This window comes from Haliotis rubra, unplaced genomic scaffold, assembly GCF_003918875.1.
Source record: "Haliotis rubra isolate DU_JTF1 unplaced genomic scaffold, ASM391887v1 Scf435, whole genome shotgun sequence".
Classification (NCBI taxonomy): domain Eukaryota; kingdom Metazoa; phylum Mollusca; class Gastropoda; order Lepetellida; family Haliotidae; genus Haliotis; species Haliotis rubra.
In genome coordinates this window covers 631,415-649,058 of record NW_025767119.1, presented here as the reverse complement: position 1 = coordinate 649,058, position 17,644 = coordinate 631,415, and the positions used below count along the sequence as shown (strand labels likewise).

Here is a 17,644-nt window from a genome sequence, read left to right as displayed (position 1 = left end):
CACAGTTGTTGGTGTCGTCGCGGTTGGTGGAGTGGATGCGGTTGTTGATTCGTCCACAGATATTTCTCTAAGGGAATTCGGAACTGGACTGATGACGGTGGGCTGGCAACACAAGAGTATTTATATATATCTACAGGGTGCACCATTCCGGCTTTAGGAAGTCAATGCAGGGTTACGATATACGGGATGAAGGTTATACAAGGTGAGGGTATTTTCTAGGTGCAGTTTTGAAATCTCAGTTATCCAGGGTGCAAATGTACTGGGTTTGATTACTAAACTGAATCACTCACTGTCTCACTGATTGACTGACTGACTGTCTCACTGATTGACTGACTGTCTCACTGATTGACTGACTGACTGTCTCACTGATTGACTGACTGACTGTCTCACTGATTGACTGACTGACTGTCTCACTGATTGACTGACTGACTGTCTCACTGATTGACTGACTGACTGTCTCACTGATTGACTGACTGACTGTCTCACTGACTGACTGACTGACTTACTCACTGTCTCACTCACTGACTCACTCACTGTCCCACTGCCTGGCTCACTCACTGCCTCACTGACTCACTGTCTCACTGTTTCATTGTCTCACTGACTCACTGTCTCACTGACTCACTGTCTCACTCACTCACTGACTCACTGTCTCACTCACTCACTGTCTCACTCACTCACTGTCTCACTCACTCACTGTCTCACTCACTCACTGTCTCACTCACGCACTGTCTCACTCACGCACTGACTCACTGTCTCACCCATCTCACTCTCACTGTCTCACTGACTCACTGTCTCACTGACTCACTGTCTCACTCACTCACTCACTCCTCACTCACTCACTGTCTCATTGATTCACTGTCTCACTGACTGACTGACTCACTGTCTCACTGTCTCACTCACGCACCGTCTCACTCACTCACTGTCTCACTCACTCACTGCTTCACTGACTGACTCACTCACTGTCCCACTGTCTCACTCACTCACTCACTGACTGACTAAGGTGATCCTGTCCAGATACACTCACCTCGGGCTCGTTAGGAAGGTAGACGAAGAACCGATTCTGGTGGAACGTTCGCTGTAACATATCTCCCGCGACATCTAGCGGTGTCTGTGTCACATTTACGCTGACGGGGACGGGTGCCACTCCCAGCATGTCAAAACTGACCAATACATTCTTCTTGTACTCCATCTGCAATACATTAATAGTGACCATTATTCCACCCTCCCGTATCAGCTGATGGTCGTAGACAGTCAATATTTAGAGCATAGTGGACAAATGGGTTAAGGGTCATGAGTGTTGACGGGGTATCATTTTGAAGTGAATGCTGGGGACGATTTCGTAATACTATCACCAAAGTATCCATGTTCCCTTTCTTTTTGGATACGTCTATAAAATCTGTTACACGATATATCAACCAATGAATGCATTGATCTTCAGCAGCCCATGCTTGCCGTAAAAGGTGAGACCCGTGAAGATCCGGGTTATATTTGATCTTCAACAACCCATGCTTGTCGTAAGAGGCGACTAACGGGATCGGGTGGTCAGGCTCGTTGACTTGGTTGACACATGTCATCGTATCCCAAATGCGTAGATCGATACTCATGCTGTTGATCACTCGATTGTCTGGTACAGGTTCGATTATTTAGAGATCGCCGCAGTGTAGCTGGAATACTGCTGAGCGTGGCGTTAAACAACACCAACCAACCAACTGAAGTCGAGATTACGAGTGGTCAGTTGATCATACCTACTGGTATTACAGCTTCAGCAAGCGTACAATCACCTCTTAGATGCTTGATTGGCCTTTTTTGATGAACATAGAGATTTTTCTGGCTTACATCTTCTCTTTATTCTTGAGTACGGCGTAACTCACGTACTCACTCACTCACTCGATGCTCGTGCTGTTGATCACTGGATTGTCTGGTCCAGACTAGATTATTTACAGACCGGCGCCATATAGCTAAAATATTGCGTAAAATAGGGCGGCGTAAAACTAAACTCACTCACTCACTCACTCACTCACTCACTCACATGCACCTGACATTCAATCCATGATTCACAGAGAATAATCATTTCCATTATTTCACGGAGCTGATTCCACATTACGTAAAAGCAATTTACTATTTCTTAGACAAAATCATATTTTCCAACCTTTCCCCTGTTTTCCTCCACAATTTCATGACCTACGCTCATAAGCAATCCCTGAGATGTTGTGAGATATTACTGTACCTCAAAGTTGGCAACCCTTAGTGGTGATACTCCCGTTAGGCCAATGACAGTCATGATGACACTGTACTTAAACAACTCAGAATGAGTCTGTATCATATCACTGTAGGTACCTGGAACAAACAGAAACAGTTTATCTCGTCTGAGTCACAATAGAAATGATATGCTGCAATACGACACGTACATCTGACCAACGCATCGCCATAGATTCATTGGAACGGGAGTTCGGGATCTGTTTAACTCTACATTTCTCTTACATATGAGAGTCATTCTGAGAGTCAAAGAGAGAGGGAGAGAGAGGGAGAGAGGGAGACAAACAGACAGAGAGACAAAGAGAGACAGGGAGAGAGGGGGGAGGTGGAGAGAGAGACAGAGAGAGAGAGGGACTGACTGACTGAGTTTGGTTTTACGTCGCTTTTAGCAATATTCCAGCAACATCACGACGGGGGACACCAGAAATGGGCTTCACACATTGTACCCATGTGGGGATTCGAACCCGGGTCTTCGGCGTGACGAGCCAACGCTTTAACCATTAGGCTACCCCACCGCCCCAGAGAGAGAGGGAGACAAAGAGGCAGAGAGAGAGACAGGGAGAGAGAGGGGTAGAGAGAGAGGGAGAGAGACGGAGAGAGAGAGAGACAGAGAGAAGAGGGTAGAGAGAGAGGGAGAGAGAGATAGGAGATAGAGAGGGAGAGAGAGACAAAGAGAGACAGGGAGGAGGTGGAGAGAGAGAGCGAGAGGGATACAAAGAGACAGAGAGGAAGACACAGAGAAACAGGGTGAGAGGGAGGAGGGGGAGAGAGTAGACAGAGAGAGAGGGAGACAGAGACACAAAGAGACAGAGAGACAAAGAGAGACAGGGAGAGAGGGAGGAGAGAAGAGAGAGAGAGAGAGAGAGAGATGGAGATTAGAAACGTATTTATACATTATAGTGAAGCTGCTTAGTTGAGATGTGATATTAAGTACCGGCCACGGCGAACTGGAACAAGCGTCTAGGGAGGTTCTGATAGCAGGAGCTCACGTCCCACGTCGACAGGTCCGTGTTGTAGGGGATCAGATCAAACATGTTGTACACCAGCTCCTCCGTCAGCTGCAACCACATGTAAATGACTCTGTATCCAGTGAAGAATGTACCTCCAGGGGGTGCTTAAATCGTTATCATCATCATCGTCATCATCATCATTATCATTATCATCATCATCATCATCATTGCTTTTATCATCAATACCATGGAACTCAGTTGGCCCAGTCGAGGCCCAAGGGAGAAAGGGATACCCTCAAACCTATGGTTTTGGGTTCGAAGCCTGCTTCGTTCCGATTTTAGTCCTAGATCATTCAGAACCTTTTATGTGTCCATGGGTTTTACAGATTGACAAAGGTGAATGCAGCAAAGTTAAGCCTGTACGCGCAGGCAAGAAAGCAAATGGGACGTCTCCAAGAAGCACTACTTAGTCGAACCAACCAAGATCTTCCTGGGGAATGTGATGGTTCCCCAACACTGCTGCCTTCCGCATTACCTTGAGTGTCAGAAGGGCTGTGTTCCCGATTGAGAGCTCAACACGCTCCCGATCTGCGCCAAGACATCAGGAGATACAAAACCATCCACTCACATTGCTGGCCAGTGCCATTAAATTCATTACACAGTCTTTCTTTCCCATTTAAATCTTGACGTAAAATCACACATCGACTGAGTGGAAGTGAGCGGTAGTCCTGCGCAGCAAACAGAAAGCCTTCCGTTGCAATTGTCAGTCCAGCCGACTTTCTCCGCGCGAAGAACTTAACAGGGAGACTACTCACCTCAACACACTGCACGTGAACTGCAGTGGTTCAGAGAGCCTTCGCTTGAGTCTGTGGTGATTTGATATGGCGCTCTCCTTTCTTTACACACATGTTCCAGCAGTACAGAACCGTCCACAAAATCAACATATTCGAGTGATCCTGGCACACACTGACGTTTATGTTTATTATCATGTTTTACAGATTAAAGATTGTATGCAGCAGAGAGGGTTCGGGTGATCCTGGCACAGTCAGGCTGGTAAGGCTCATCATCAGCTCAGGGCCCTTGCCCCCTCTACACGCAGCCCAGACAGCGAATGGGACTTATCCCAGGAAACGCTGCCTAGTCGAACCCACCAAGAACTTTCCGGAGAATATGAAGGCTCCCCAACACTGCAGCCTTCTGCATTACCCAGAGTGTCTGAAGGGCTGTGCTCCCAGTGGAGAACCCGGGCACTCTCCTGATCTGCGCCAAGAGATCAGGAGGTACCAAACCAAGGGCACCGAGCACAATGGGGAGCCTGGCGACAGTGTACTTGGGATGCAAGCGAGACATTTCAAAGGCGAGGTCCGCATATTTATCATGCTTTTCCTGAATCTTGCCAATCACATTGGTGTCAAAAGGGACAGAAAATTCAATGATATAAATAAATTCATTGGCTTTATCAAAGAGGACAAGATCAGGTTTGTTGGCAGGAATTCTTCTGAGGCTGTACATGGGCCTTATTATTATTATTAGTATTATTATTATTATTATTATTACTTGCGGCATATCAATCTTCATCTGGACCAGGGTCCCCGCTGTTAGTGACGACTCTTTTTCCTGTCACATGCAACAACACGTCATTACAGAAAAACATGGCTTTTAACTTAGGGGAACCTGAACTTTTAATTTGGATAGGAAATACAAGCGTTAACAAACCTATCAAAGACAGAATCTTATGAACGCCCTACCATTCTCTTTATCACCACACCTAAACATAACGCATGGGATGCAGTGCACAACGCAGTAGCCCCATACACGTGCATGGGGTGTTATTCTTAATTTTAACGGTTTTTAAAGAGGTCGATAAATCACTGTAGATTACTAATTATGACAATCATCTTGCATCACTCAGATGTTAGTGTTTGTTTCTGGCCGTTTTTTGTTGTTGTTTTTAAATGAAAATCGTACACATTCAAATTTCACGTCATCCACCAATCATCTTTCAAGAGCGATTACTGTACAAATACCTATGGTCATATGGAAGTGCAAGTGGTCATGCACTCTCAAAATATTAATTATTCTCATATCAACATTGCTTGGCTCCAATTATTTCAATTTGTAAAATTTATAATGAAGTTCCACTACCTTTCTTGAAGAGCACATTTTCAAATGTCCCGTTATTGTGTGCAAGACTTTATCGGAAGTAGCTCGACACACACAACTCTGCTTTGTGGACTTGAGTTCGTATGGTTCAAGTATAGATGTTGATTGAAGTCAGGATTTACCTTGGAAAAGTACCACTCTATGATGGTGTTCACGGGCATTTCGGGAGGGAAGTCCGTACGGGTTGCCACGAATACATCGGTCGGTATGTTTCGAATAATTTTCTGAAACAAGGCCTTTTACATTAAAACGAGAGGGCGAAAGAAAGTGAGAGAGAGAGGGGGCAGAGAGAGGGAGAATGTGTGAGGGTGTGTGTGTGTGTGTGAGAGAGAGAGAGAGAGAGAGAGAGAGAGAGAGAGAGAGAGTGTGAAATAGACGGAGATAGAGTGTGTGTATGCGTGTGTATGAGCGAGACAGAGAGAAGTGAGAGAGAGTGAGAGAGTATGTGAGATAAATAGATAGATAGAGATGAATACGTGTACAGGGGGAAGGGAGCAGAGAGGGAGAAAGTGGATTAAGGGGGAAACTTAAGGACATTGTTTCAGTCCATAACTTACAACATGTTATGCCACATAGTAGTACGTTTATGTAAATGTTATAACAGGTATTGTGCCCACTAAATTATCACTATGCATCATTAGCTACCATGCGCGTGAAAGTGTAAACAAGCGGCCATTAGGCAAGTTCGTTTTTGCGCCCCACGTAATGTATAAAACCGCCTCCGTGGTTAGAACGTCCGCCCGGAGAGCGGAAGGTCACGGTTTCGATCCCCGGGCGCGTCATACCAAAAGACGTTAACATATGGTACTTGTTGGTCCCTGCCTGGCGCTCGGCATTAATGGGTACAGCAAGAACTGGTCGGTTCCGAGTCAGTATACTGTGTCTGAGTGGGGTATTCATGCTTAACTGCGGCATGGTATCTCAGTTAGCTAGCACTATAAAACCAGCTTAAGTCTGGGCTAATACAAGCAGCCGCACATACACATACAAACGCATGCACGTCGTCATATGAGCTAAATATTCTCAAGTACGACGTTAAACCCCATCTCATCTCACCTCATGTAATGTATGTAGGTCAAATAGTGTGTGTTGCAGATTAAACAGAGGCGGCTAACGTCTTCAACGTTGCCACCCACACCAACGTCAACCTAAACCTTACTGTTCCTCTGTAGTCGGTGTCAGTAACGTCCATGAGAAACATTTCCGCCGCAGTCTGAATCATCCCGTTATGCGTAGTAACGTCAGTTTTGCCTATGTGTGAAACGCTGCAGTTCCCTCTTGCCAAGTCCATGACGTAAGAAACGCCTACAAAGGAACGCCACGAAAGCATTTACAATTCACTTTACAGCGTTAACAATCATCCAAGCTGAACCTGTAAACTCAGGCAAACAAAAAATACCAGTGTTAGAATAAACTGCATCTCTGTTGTCTGGACACTCACCTGTATTGAAATCCTGTATGTGACTGTTTTCGTCGTATATGTGTTTAGCTAGTTTCATCTTTGCGTCCAGCCATATCTGCAAACAAAATGAACACATCTGCTTGCATTCTGCTCTTATATTGACAACAAATATGACGACTAGAATACTCCAATATAGTGAGTGAGTGAGTATGCTTTAACGTCGTTTTCAGCACTATTCCAGCAATAAATGAAACATACAACTTTATGGATGACAACTTCTGGTTAATTTGCGTTGAGCGATATTCCAGCAATATCACTTCGGGAACACCAGAAATGGGCTTAACACATTGTATAGCTAAAATGGATAGAATTATCATTAAAACGCCCGCACGTTATCAGAAATGAGCGCGCCACTGTAATTTGATAATGCCCGCAAAATGCTTGACGACGGGCCATTATCAAGGCGGTTGTTACGTGACGTCATAAGTAGCTCGGCTCTTGATGTTCAATCACCTACGGTTCATTATTGACTTACATTCGCCACATGTAACAGTGCCTTTATGCACTTTCTTGCCGGTGTCAACCTTAACAATTGTACCATAAATTACAACATACAGCAATGAAAACATCGACTGGAACTCTAACGTTGTTGAGCACTGAAAAGAATTTGCTGCTGGTAGTATGGGCAAAGGTCAAGGTCGAACGTCGTCACTCTCAATAGTGACGTCATCTGTTTTGTTCTATGACGTTTCCATATTTGTAAAAGGTGTGTCAGTGACCTCCGTCGTTTGTTGTTAGCAATAAATGCTTCAAAACCGATGCCGTTGTTTTTATTCTTATGTTATTAGAAATTCTATCCATTTTAGCTATAACAACGGTAATGCTATTTTTCAGGGCATTATCATTTGCAGAAGCCCTCGGTCTTTTCAACTGCTCTCCTTCGTCAGGCAGTTAATGAACGACCTCGGGATTCTGCAAATGATAATGGTCTGAAAAATAGCGTTACCTTTATACTATATCTAAAATACATGGAATTATCATGAAACGCCCTCCTATTATCAGAAATGTGCGGGCCGCTGCAAATGATATTGGACCGCTCAACCTTAACGACGGGCCACTATGAGTTCTGATGTCAAGTGACGTCATAGTGGGTGCGTGGGCTTTGAACTTTGGACAGACAGATAAATAGCGGTAATATTGGCATTCTTGCTGGTGCTAACCTTAACAATTGCACTATTAATGTTGTTGTTGGACAAAAACCGAACACTGACATAGTCTGACATGTTGCAGGCCAAGGTCGAATATCGTCACGTTCTGTTGTGACGTCACTTGAACTGTTCGATGACGTAATTGCACTCGGTCAGTCAACCCCGTCAGAAGTTGGTTTTGAGTAAACTTACAGACACATTCTTTCATTGTTTCCTATTACTTTTCAACACAAACTCAATGTATTTTAGCAATAATAACGGTAATGCTATTTTGGAGGGCATTATCATTTGCAGACGCCCTTCGTCGGGCAGTTAATGGAAGACCTAAAGCTTCTGCAAATGATAATGCCCTCAAAATAGCATTACCCGTATAGTATCCACGATGTTAGTAAGTACACAATCTAAATACCTTGGTATAATATTTACTAGACCATCATGGCCACGTGCTTGTGAAACTATTGCCTTGCAAATCAGGAAAGCATGTTTTCCTATATTTAGTTTATTCAGTAAATATTCTGATATATCACTTAAAACATTTGCTAAAATGATTGACACTAAAATATTACCGATTCTGTTATATGGTTGTGAAATCTGGTGTTTTATCATATACCCATGTAAACATAGGACAGTAAGACAGGGGTGCAATACGGATGACGTCATCATGTCCCGTATTGCACCCCAGATTCCGTATTGGACCCCTGCCGGTTCTACATTGCTACGCTATGATTTGTTTTATTAAGTAACAGATCAATGCCAGATAAGAGGGTATATAATAAATATAGAACGTCACACTAGTGCATTTTGATGTTTTTATTGAACTTGAAGACGTCATGGGAGCAGATAAAACAACTCGTCCTTCGAACTTGTTGTTTCTCTGTTCCCATGACATCTTCTCTTTCAATACAAAACATCCAAATGCACTAATGCGTTCTATATATATATATATATATATATATATATATATATATATATATATATATATATATATATCGAGATATATATATATATATTATGATATACGTTCAAAGTGCCTCCTTTAAAAGATGCCTCCTTTAAAAGATACCTTGGTATATACCTTGCTCATCCAGCGCAGTACTGGGAGGTATTGGGCGGCATAACGTAAGTGCGAATTGTTTTTGTAAATGCGCTCACTGTTGGTGCAGACTGATCTGTATGAATGCGAATAGATACAAGCACGATTGTTATACCTTGACAGAAGATCAAGATGACCACTGCAGTACTGACTGACTGAGTCAGTCAGTCAGCCAGTCAGTCAGTTTAGATTTACGCCGCACTCAACAATATTCCAGCAATATGGTCGCGGTCTGTAAATAATCGAGTCTGGACCAGACAATCCAGTGATCAACAGCATGAGCTGTGCAGTTGGGAACCAATGACATGACTGTGCAAAGCAAGTCAGCGAGCCTGACCACCCAATCCGGTTATTCTACTCTTAGAAAAGCATGGGTTACTGAAGATCAATTCCAACCCGGACCTTCACGGGTCGAGCACGGCAGTACAGACTGGGTGTCCCACATCAGATTTTTTTTTAAACTGGATTCTCATATACCCATATAACCCAAAATTGTGGAGATATGAAATATATTCTAAGATTGTTTAAATAGCGATGTACAGATTTAAAATCCAGATTTGGTGTAAAAATCAGTAGTAGAACATTTTATTTGTCACTACAGTTCTTATAAAACACTATTGATTACAGAAGTTTAGTTATTATCAAAATCTATAGTTTGGTATACTTCCTCATTACTTGAGGATTCAGAAACAACGTTATAAGCAAAGTAAAGAAAACGATGATCTATCTGCCTTAATATGTGTGACAATATGGCTGTCGAAATTTCACTTCATTTTGAGTTGTCCATTTCAACATATTTTCATCACTCTCCTACAAAAACTACAACAACATATTTCATCAACAATTAATGTTAATATATTGAACCGATTCGCATTGTATTTGAAAAGAAATCTTTATATGAAATGATTCATATATTGTGCAATAAGGTTTTCATGTGTTATATAAACTGAATTATCATTTCTTGTACAATGCAAATATTCTACAAATGAGAACATTGTACATATCAGAAAAAAAATCAGGTACATTTCAGTGAGCATTCCACACAAAAATGTGTATTTCAAAACACTTTGTAATCTTGGCCACGAGGCCTCCAATACTGTGTTATGAGAGTGTGGTTTTGTTAATTAAGATTTCACATTGATTCACTGTTTTCATCAATATGGGTCACAAAAGTTTAAAGCGCTGACTCTGATTTGAACTCTCATCTTGTTTAGGGTATGTTATTCCGCCTGTTGAGAGAGTCGGCTGGGGAGCTGCGATTAGAGTTACCTGCCCTTTTCTTGATGCTTGTTCATAGTCTGCTTCCGGAAGAGTGATTGAGTTTGGTTTTACGCCGCTTTTAGCAATATTCCATCAATACCACGGCGGGGGACACCAGAAATGAGCTTAACACATTGTACCCATGTGGGGAATCGAACCCGGGTCTTCGGCGTGACGAGCGAACGCTTTAACCATCAGGCTACCCCACCGCCCCCGCTTCCGGAAGAGTCAAGAATCGATTCGAACTTTGTGTTCTGCCGTCGTTTTTGCTGGATTTCTCCAGAACTGAATGAAGGATATAAACGCGGTTGTTTCTGATATGTACGGATAACTAACACACGACTTTGACACGACTGTTTTGAATGCTTGATTGGCATTTTAGAAGATGCTATTTGATGAACAGAAATAATTTTTTGGATTTCATCTTTTTCTCTTTATTCTTTGATACAACGTTTCAGGGCTTGTTCTGGCCCCATCATCAGGTAAACCTAATGAACAGTAACTGTTACCTGTGCCAGTGACGCCATAAAGGTGATATATGAATATATAAAATATTGTTTACAAGCAAGCGTCCTCGTACTTTAACTATAATAGTTCAGGGCGAAAGTGTGGTTTATTACTCTCTACATGGTGGTAGAGCGAACTGTATTTCTTTTCTAAGATGCCAAATTGAAGACTTTCTAAGGATAATTACGATTAGTCTAAGGCAGAAAACAAACGACGGTGTCGGTGACCTAAATTAAGAATCCTCGCACAGGGGCTAACTGACGCCCTATTGACGTGTCAGCTGACCTCGCCAACTCAACCTTCAATCAGTACATATATTACAAGAATCAAGACTACGTGCGGTAATTATAGACATTTAGTTGATATTTTAGATTTGTGACCCAATAGTTTAGGTTTGTGAATCCATAATATTGTATTAGAAATCTGTACTGATATTCAATTGTACCCTGCTCATTGTTTATTCAATATATTATTGGATATTTTAGACTTGTCTGTGTTTTATTTTGCTGGTTCAAAATGGGACTCACAAACCTTTTGTCACGGCAAATTCTTAACTGTAACTGAATAAAGACTTTGACTTTGAGATGTGGGAATCGAACCAGAGTCTTGAGTGTGACGAGCGGACGCTTAAACCACTAGACGAGCCCACCGCCACCGCCCCATATGTTATGTAGTTGCTACGTCATAGTGTACTACACTAGATTATTAATTGTTGGATACTATTTGATTAACACGGTGGTAAGTTCACAACAAACAACAAGTTCGTGTTGTTTCAATTACTTGAAGTTGTTGCTGGGACATTTCCAAACATTCCGACAAATTTGTTTATATTTTGAAAAACAAAAAACAACAACAAAAAACAATAAAACAAAACAAACCCAAACAAACCCAAAACAATAAAAAAACAAAAACCCCAAACAATTATGCCACCACACCCATTCCCAAGCTCCTGTCTCCAGGCCTGGCGATACGAGAATGTGTTGGATTATTGCATTGAACGATGTCAAATACTTCATATCGATCACAATATTTTTTTGTGGGTTTAGATATTTAATATAAACCGTGAAATAAGTATTATTCATGACGTATTTTGTATGCAAAACCTGACTTCATCATAAATTTTAGTATAATGAGGTATAAGAGAAAGCTCAGTCGCACTTCCTGTGTAAACCTTGAAACGTCAATTCAAATGATTTTAACATGTGAAAGAATTAATTGTTCTTTCTGAGAGTACATTGCAACGTAGACTACCTCAACTACAGATCATTGTGCAAAATCATTGAATAATGTACTCAACCAACACATAATCTAAGTCGAAGGAATCACTGGAATCATTTGACATTCTCAGATTCTATTTCCTGAATGAACAGATTCTCTCGCTTGCTGCGTGATGTCAAAACAAATGAAGTTTGTGTTCACCCCTACCTGGACATTACTGAGTAAATCAGCATTTGTCTGTACCATTTCAGACTGGACAGTAAAAGATGACGGCACGGTAGGCATCGTCTTGCTTCCTCTGTGATTGGGACAGTAGATGAGATCGGGCACCTGCCAAAAAATGGTAATTTCTTGAGCTGGGTGTTAAATAAACTGGAAAAACCCAACCTGGACAATGTTTTAGATATGAATGTTCAGAGAGATTGACCTATGTTTCACTTCGCTATTGGAGAACCAGAAATGGAACTACACATTGTACCCATGTGGGAAATCGAACCCGGTGCTTCAGCGTGACGAGCGAACCACTAGGCCCTTATGTTAATCGCCCGAGGCTTTAAACAATAGGCAACCACACAGCCCCGTGTGTGTAAAGAAACTGCCTATATTATCACCATATCTTTCTTTGTTTGGTAACTTCTCTGAGTGACATTTTAGAGTGAGTGGGTGAGTTTAGTTTCACGCCGCATTTTACAATATTCCAGCAATATCACAGCGGGGGACAAGAGAAATTGGCTTCACACATTGTACCAATGAGGGGGCGTTTTGGAGTGAGTGAGTTTAGTTTTACGCCGTACTCAGCAATATTCCAGCTATATGGCAGTGGTCTGTAAATAATCGAGTCTGGACCAGACAATCCAGTGACCAACTGTATGAGCATCGATCTACATAACTGGGATACGATGACATGTGTCAACCAAGCCAGCGAGCCTGACCACCCGATCCCGTTAGTCACCTCTAACGACAAGCATGAGTAACTGAAGACTAATTCTAACCCGGATCTTCACGGATGTGCATTTTAGAAGTTTGGAAGTACAATATTAGCAAACTTTACAGAAAACAACTTCTTTTATTTCGTACATGAGACGTTTCATTACAGATCCTTGTTCCGTTGTCAAGAAGGAATGTAACATGAAGTGGAGGGGATGTATGGATGCTGAAAGTGACAGCATATTACCCAGCCTATTGTGTCAATTATTTAATTACGAAATAAAAGAAGTTATCCATGAAGTTTGTCAGCATTGTTTGTTGTTAACAGTATTCTAAAATTTATGGCGTTGGTCTGTAGGTAATGGAATCTGGACCAGACAATCCAGTGACCAACTGAATAAGCATCGATGGGCATACGATGACAATCAAAGCAGCGAGCCTGACCACCCGACCCCGTTTGTCGTCTCTTACGACAAGCTTCATCCTTAACGGAACAAAATTCACAAACACATTCTTTTCTTGAAAGGTTTCCCGGTGGTTTCTGAATCGGAGACACAACGTTTCGATCGATGTATTCAACGAATACATCGGGTAAACTGGGATACAGTTTACCACATTCCTAACATTCACAATGAGCAAACTCTGTGTGGTTTTATCACCTGTAAAGCGTCTTTGGTGGAAATAGAGGCACTGAAGTGAAACATGTCGTAGATATGATCGAAGTATTTATTGCCACCGACCGGACCAGAGTGGCCTTGAACCCAGGCTCGAACAGGAACCTCCATGAGACCACACCCAGTATCCCACTTGTCCGGATCTGTCACAAGCAAGGCAACAATTTGGTTATATAATACAGTGATTATCCCCATTACTGTCCATAAACATTATCATCATCATCGCCATTACTGTCACTGACATTATCAGCACTATCCCCATTACTGTCACTAACATTATCATCACTATCCCCATTACTGTCACTAACATTATCATCATTATCCCCATTACTGTCACTAACATTATCATCATTGTCCCCATTATTGTCACTAACATTATCATCATTATTCCCATTACTGTCACTAACATTATCATCATTATCCCCATTACCGTCAATTACATTATCATCATTATCCTCATTACTGTCACTAACATTATCATCATTGTCCCCATTACTGTCACTAACATCATCATCATTATCCCAATTACTGTCACTAACATCATAATCATTATTCCTATTACTGTCACTAACATAATCATTACTATCCCCATTACTGTCACTAACATTATCACCATTATCCCCATTACTGTCACTAACATTATCATCGTTATCCCCATTACTGTCACTAACATTATCATCATTATCCCCATTACTGTCACTAGCATTATGATCGTTATCCCAATTACTGTCACTAACATTATCATCACTATCCCCCATTACCGTCACTAACATTGTCATTAATATCCCCAATACCGTCACTAACATTATCATTACTATCCCCATTACTGTCACTAACATTATCATCATCATCCCCATTACTGTTACTAACATTATCATCATCATCGCCATTACTGTCACTAACATTATCATCATTATCCCCATTACTGACGCTTACATCATCATTATTATCCCCATTACTGTCACCAACATTATCATCACTATCCCCATTACTGTCACTAACATTATCATCACTATCCCCATTACTGTCACTAACATTATCATCTATTCCCCATTACCGTCACTAACATTGTCATTAATATCCCCAATACCGTCACTAACATTATCATTACTATCCCCATTACTGTCACTAACATCATCATTACTGTCACTAACATTATCATCATTATCCCCATTACTGTCACTAACATTATCATCATCATCGCCATTACTGTCACTAACATTATCATCATTATCCCCATTACTGACGCTTACATCATCATTATTATCCCCATTACTGTCACCAACATTATCATCACTATCCCCATTACTGTCACTAACATTATCATCACTATCCCCATTACTGTCACTAACATTATCATCTATTCCCCATTACTGTCACTAACATTGTCATTAATATCCCCAATACCGTCACTAACATTATCATTACTATCCCCATTACTGTCACTAACATCATCATTACTGTCGCTAACATTATCATCATTATCCCCATTACTGTCACTAACATTATCATCATTATCCCCATTACTGTCACTAACATTATCATCGTTATCCCCATTACTGTCCCCAAGATTATCATTAGCGTGTCGACGCGCTGTCATAGTTTCAGCAAGGTATCGAAATGATGACCTTTGAACTGTTTAGTCTCACCTGTATAATACCATGTCACGTTCATGGTTGCATTAACAGTCTGCCAGGTGTGGCAGGATGTCCACTTTCGGACTCGGATTCCCCTCACGGTATCGGATCCCTGAAACACCTGGGTCCTGTCTCGGCCCAGCTGGAGAATACTGGACACGTTGCCATAGTAACCGAATAGTTGGCTCAACGCGGATGTCGGTAGATCCGTCACATTGCACGTTCCTAAAGAAAAAGAGTGAATCCAGCACAGTCATATTGCAAGATTCATACCCTTGGAATTATATTAGGTTTGTTCCAGTAATAATAGGACTGTCTGTAAATAATCGCATTTGAACAGGACAACCCAGTGATTGACAGCATGAGCACGATCCACGAATGTTATGCCGTGCTTGTGTCAACCAAGTCAGCGAGACTGACCACCTGAGACCGTCCGTGGCCTCTCAAGACAAACATTGCTTTCCTATGACCAATTCTGCCCCGGGTATTGGTAGGTTACACAGGCATACTCCCCAGCGAGTTGAGAATCAAAATCAAGTGCATACTGACCAATTGACCAGGATTAAAATATACTTGAGAAAAATAGTTAGGGATATATGTAAATTTGAAATTATCAATAACGATCTATTTATTCATTGACACACTGATAAAATCAATCATAAAAATCCCCATATCCCTAACTTATTTTGTCAAGTATAATAGCGTTTAGAGTATGACTGCCTTGTTTGGCATCTGGCAACATATAACTACACAGAGCATGATGATATCGACACTGGTATGGGGAAAGCCAGTTCCGTATTACCTGACCAACAGTCAACTCTGGTGTGGTATTGTCTCATGGACGTGTCTTAAGCTATTTAGAATCTATGAACGTATGTGGATCGTAAATGGCGACAACATTAACAGGTTTGTCAAACATGGAGCATGTTTGTTAGTTTGCTTCATGTTTAATACGATAGCAATATGGCAGCTGTATGACAGCCGTCAAAGGTCAGTGGTCATTCGTCAGTGGTCATACGTCAGTGGTCATACGTCAGCTGTCATACGTCAGTGGTCATACATCGAATGTCATGCGTCAGTGGTCATACGTCAGCAGTCATGTCAGTGGTCATACGTCAGCAGTCATACATCAACAGTCATATGTCAGTAGTCATACGTCAGCAGTCATACATCAGTGGTCATACCTCAGCAGTGTTCGTACGTCTATGGTCATACGTCAGCGGTCTTATGTCAGCAGTCATCCATCAGTGGTCATACGTCAGCAGTCATATCTCAGCGGTCATACGTCAGCAGTCATACATCAGCAGTCATACGACAGCAGTCATATGTCTGTGGTCATACATCAGCAGTCATACGTCAGTGGTCATACTTCAGTGGTCATAAGTCAGTGGTCATCCGTCAGGGGTCATACATCAGTGTTTATACGTCAGTGGTCATACGTCAGCAGTCATACATCAGCAGTCATACGACAGCAGTCATATGTCTGTGGTCATACATCAGCAGTCATACGTCAGTGGTCATACTTCAGTGGTCATAAGTCAGTGGTCATCCGTCAGGGGTCATACATCAGTGTTTATACGTCAGTGGTCATATGTCAGCGGTCATACGTCAGTAGTCATATGTCAGTAGTCATACGTCAGCAGTCTTACGTCAGCAGTCATATGTCAGCGGTCATACATCAGCTGTCATTTGTCAGTGGTAATTTGTCACCGGTCATACATGAGTGGTTATACGTCAGTGGTCATACCTCAGTGAACATAAGTCTACAGTTATAGTTGTCAGTGGTCATATTGCAGCGGAAATATGTCAGCGGTCATGTGTCTGCGGTCCGACATCAGTGGTAAAACGTCATTGGTCATATGTAGGTGCACGTGCATCAGCGGTCATACATCAGTGACGATACATCAGTGGTCATACATCAGTGACGATACATCAGTGGTCATATGTTAGTGGTGATACATCATCAGTGATACGTCTGCGGTTATACATCAGTGGTTATACGTCAGTGGTCATACGCCAATGGTCCTATGTCAGTGGACATACGTCTACAGTCATACATCTGTGGACATACGTCTACAGTCGCAAATTAGTGTCATACGTCAGTGGTCATACATAAGTATTACGCGTCAGTGGACATACGTCAACATCGATCCATACATCTGTGGACATACATCAGTGGACATACGTCTACATTCATACATCTGTGGACATACGTCAGTGGACATGAGGATGTACGTACCTGTCTTGGGAGACACTGTCAGCAGCTCATTCAGGGCGTGGTGAAAGTAGTAGTGTCTCGAAACACCAAGTATCTTCACACGCACAGCTGATTGTTGTGTTGTTCCATTA

General features: G+C 42.0%; 1 protein-coding gene across 1 annotated transcript; it reads right to left on the bottom strand.

The window, feature by feature from the left end:
* Positions 1 to 2,218: 2,218 nt before the first annotated feature.
* Positions 2,219 to 17,354, bottom strand: LOC124289167. Its single transcript, XM_046725778.1, has 9 exons — positions 17,339 to 17,354; positions 15,308 to 15,520; positions 13,644 to 13,801; positions 12,265 to 12,387; positions 6,811 to 6,886; positions 6,529 to 6,674; positions 4,764 to 4,823; positions 3,191 to 3,314; positions 2,219 to 2,337 (listed from the first exon to the last, which is right to left on the bottom strand). The coding sequence occupies exons 1-9, from the start codon at positions 17,352 to 17,354 to the stop codon at positions 2,219 to 2,221; spliced, it is 1,035 nt and encodes a 344-aa protein (XP_046581734.1).
* Positions 17,355 to 17,644: the final 290 nt, after the last annotated feature.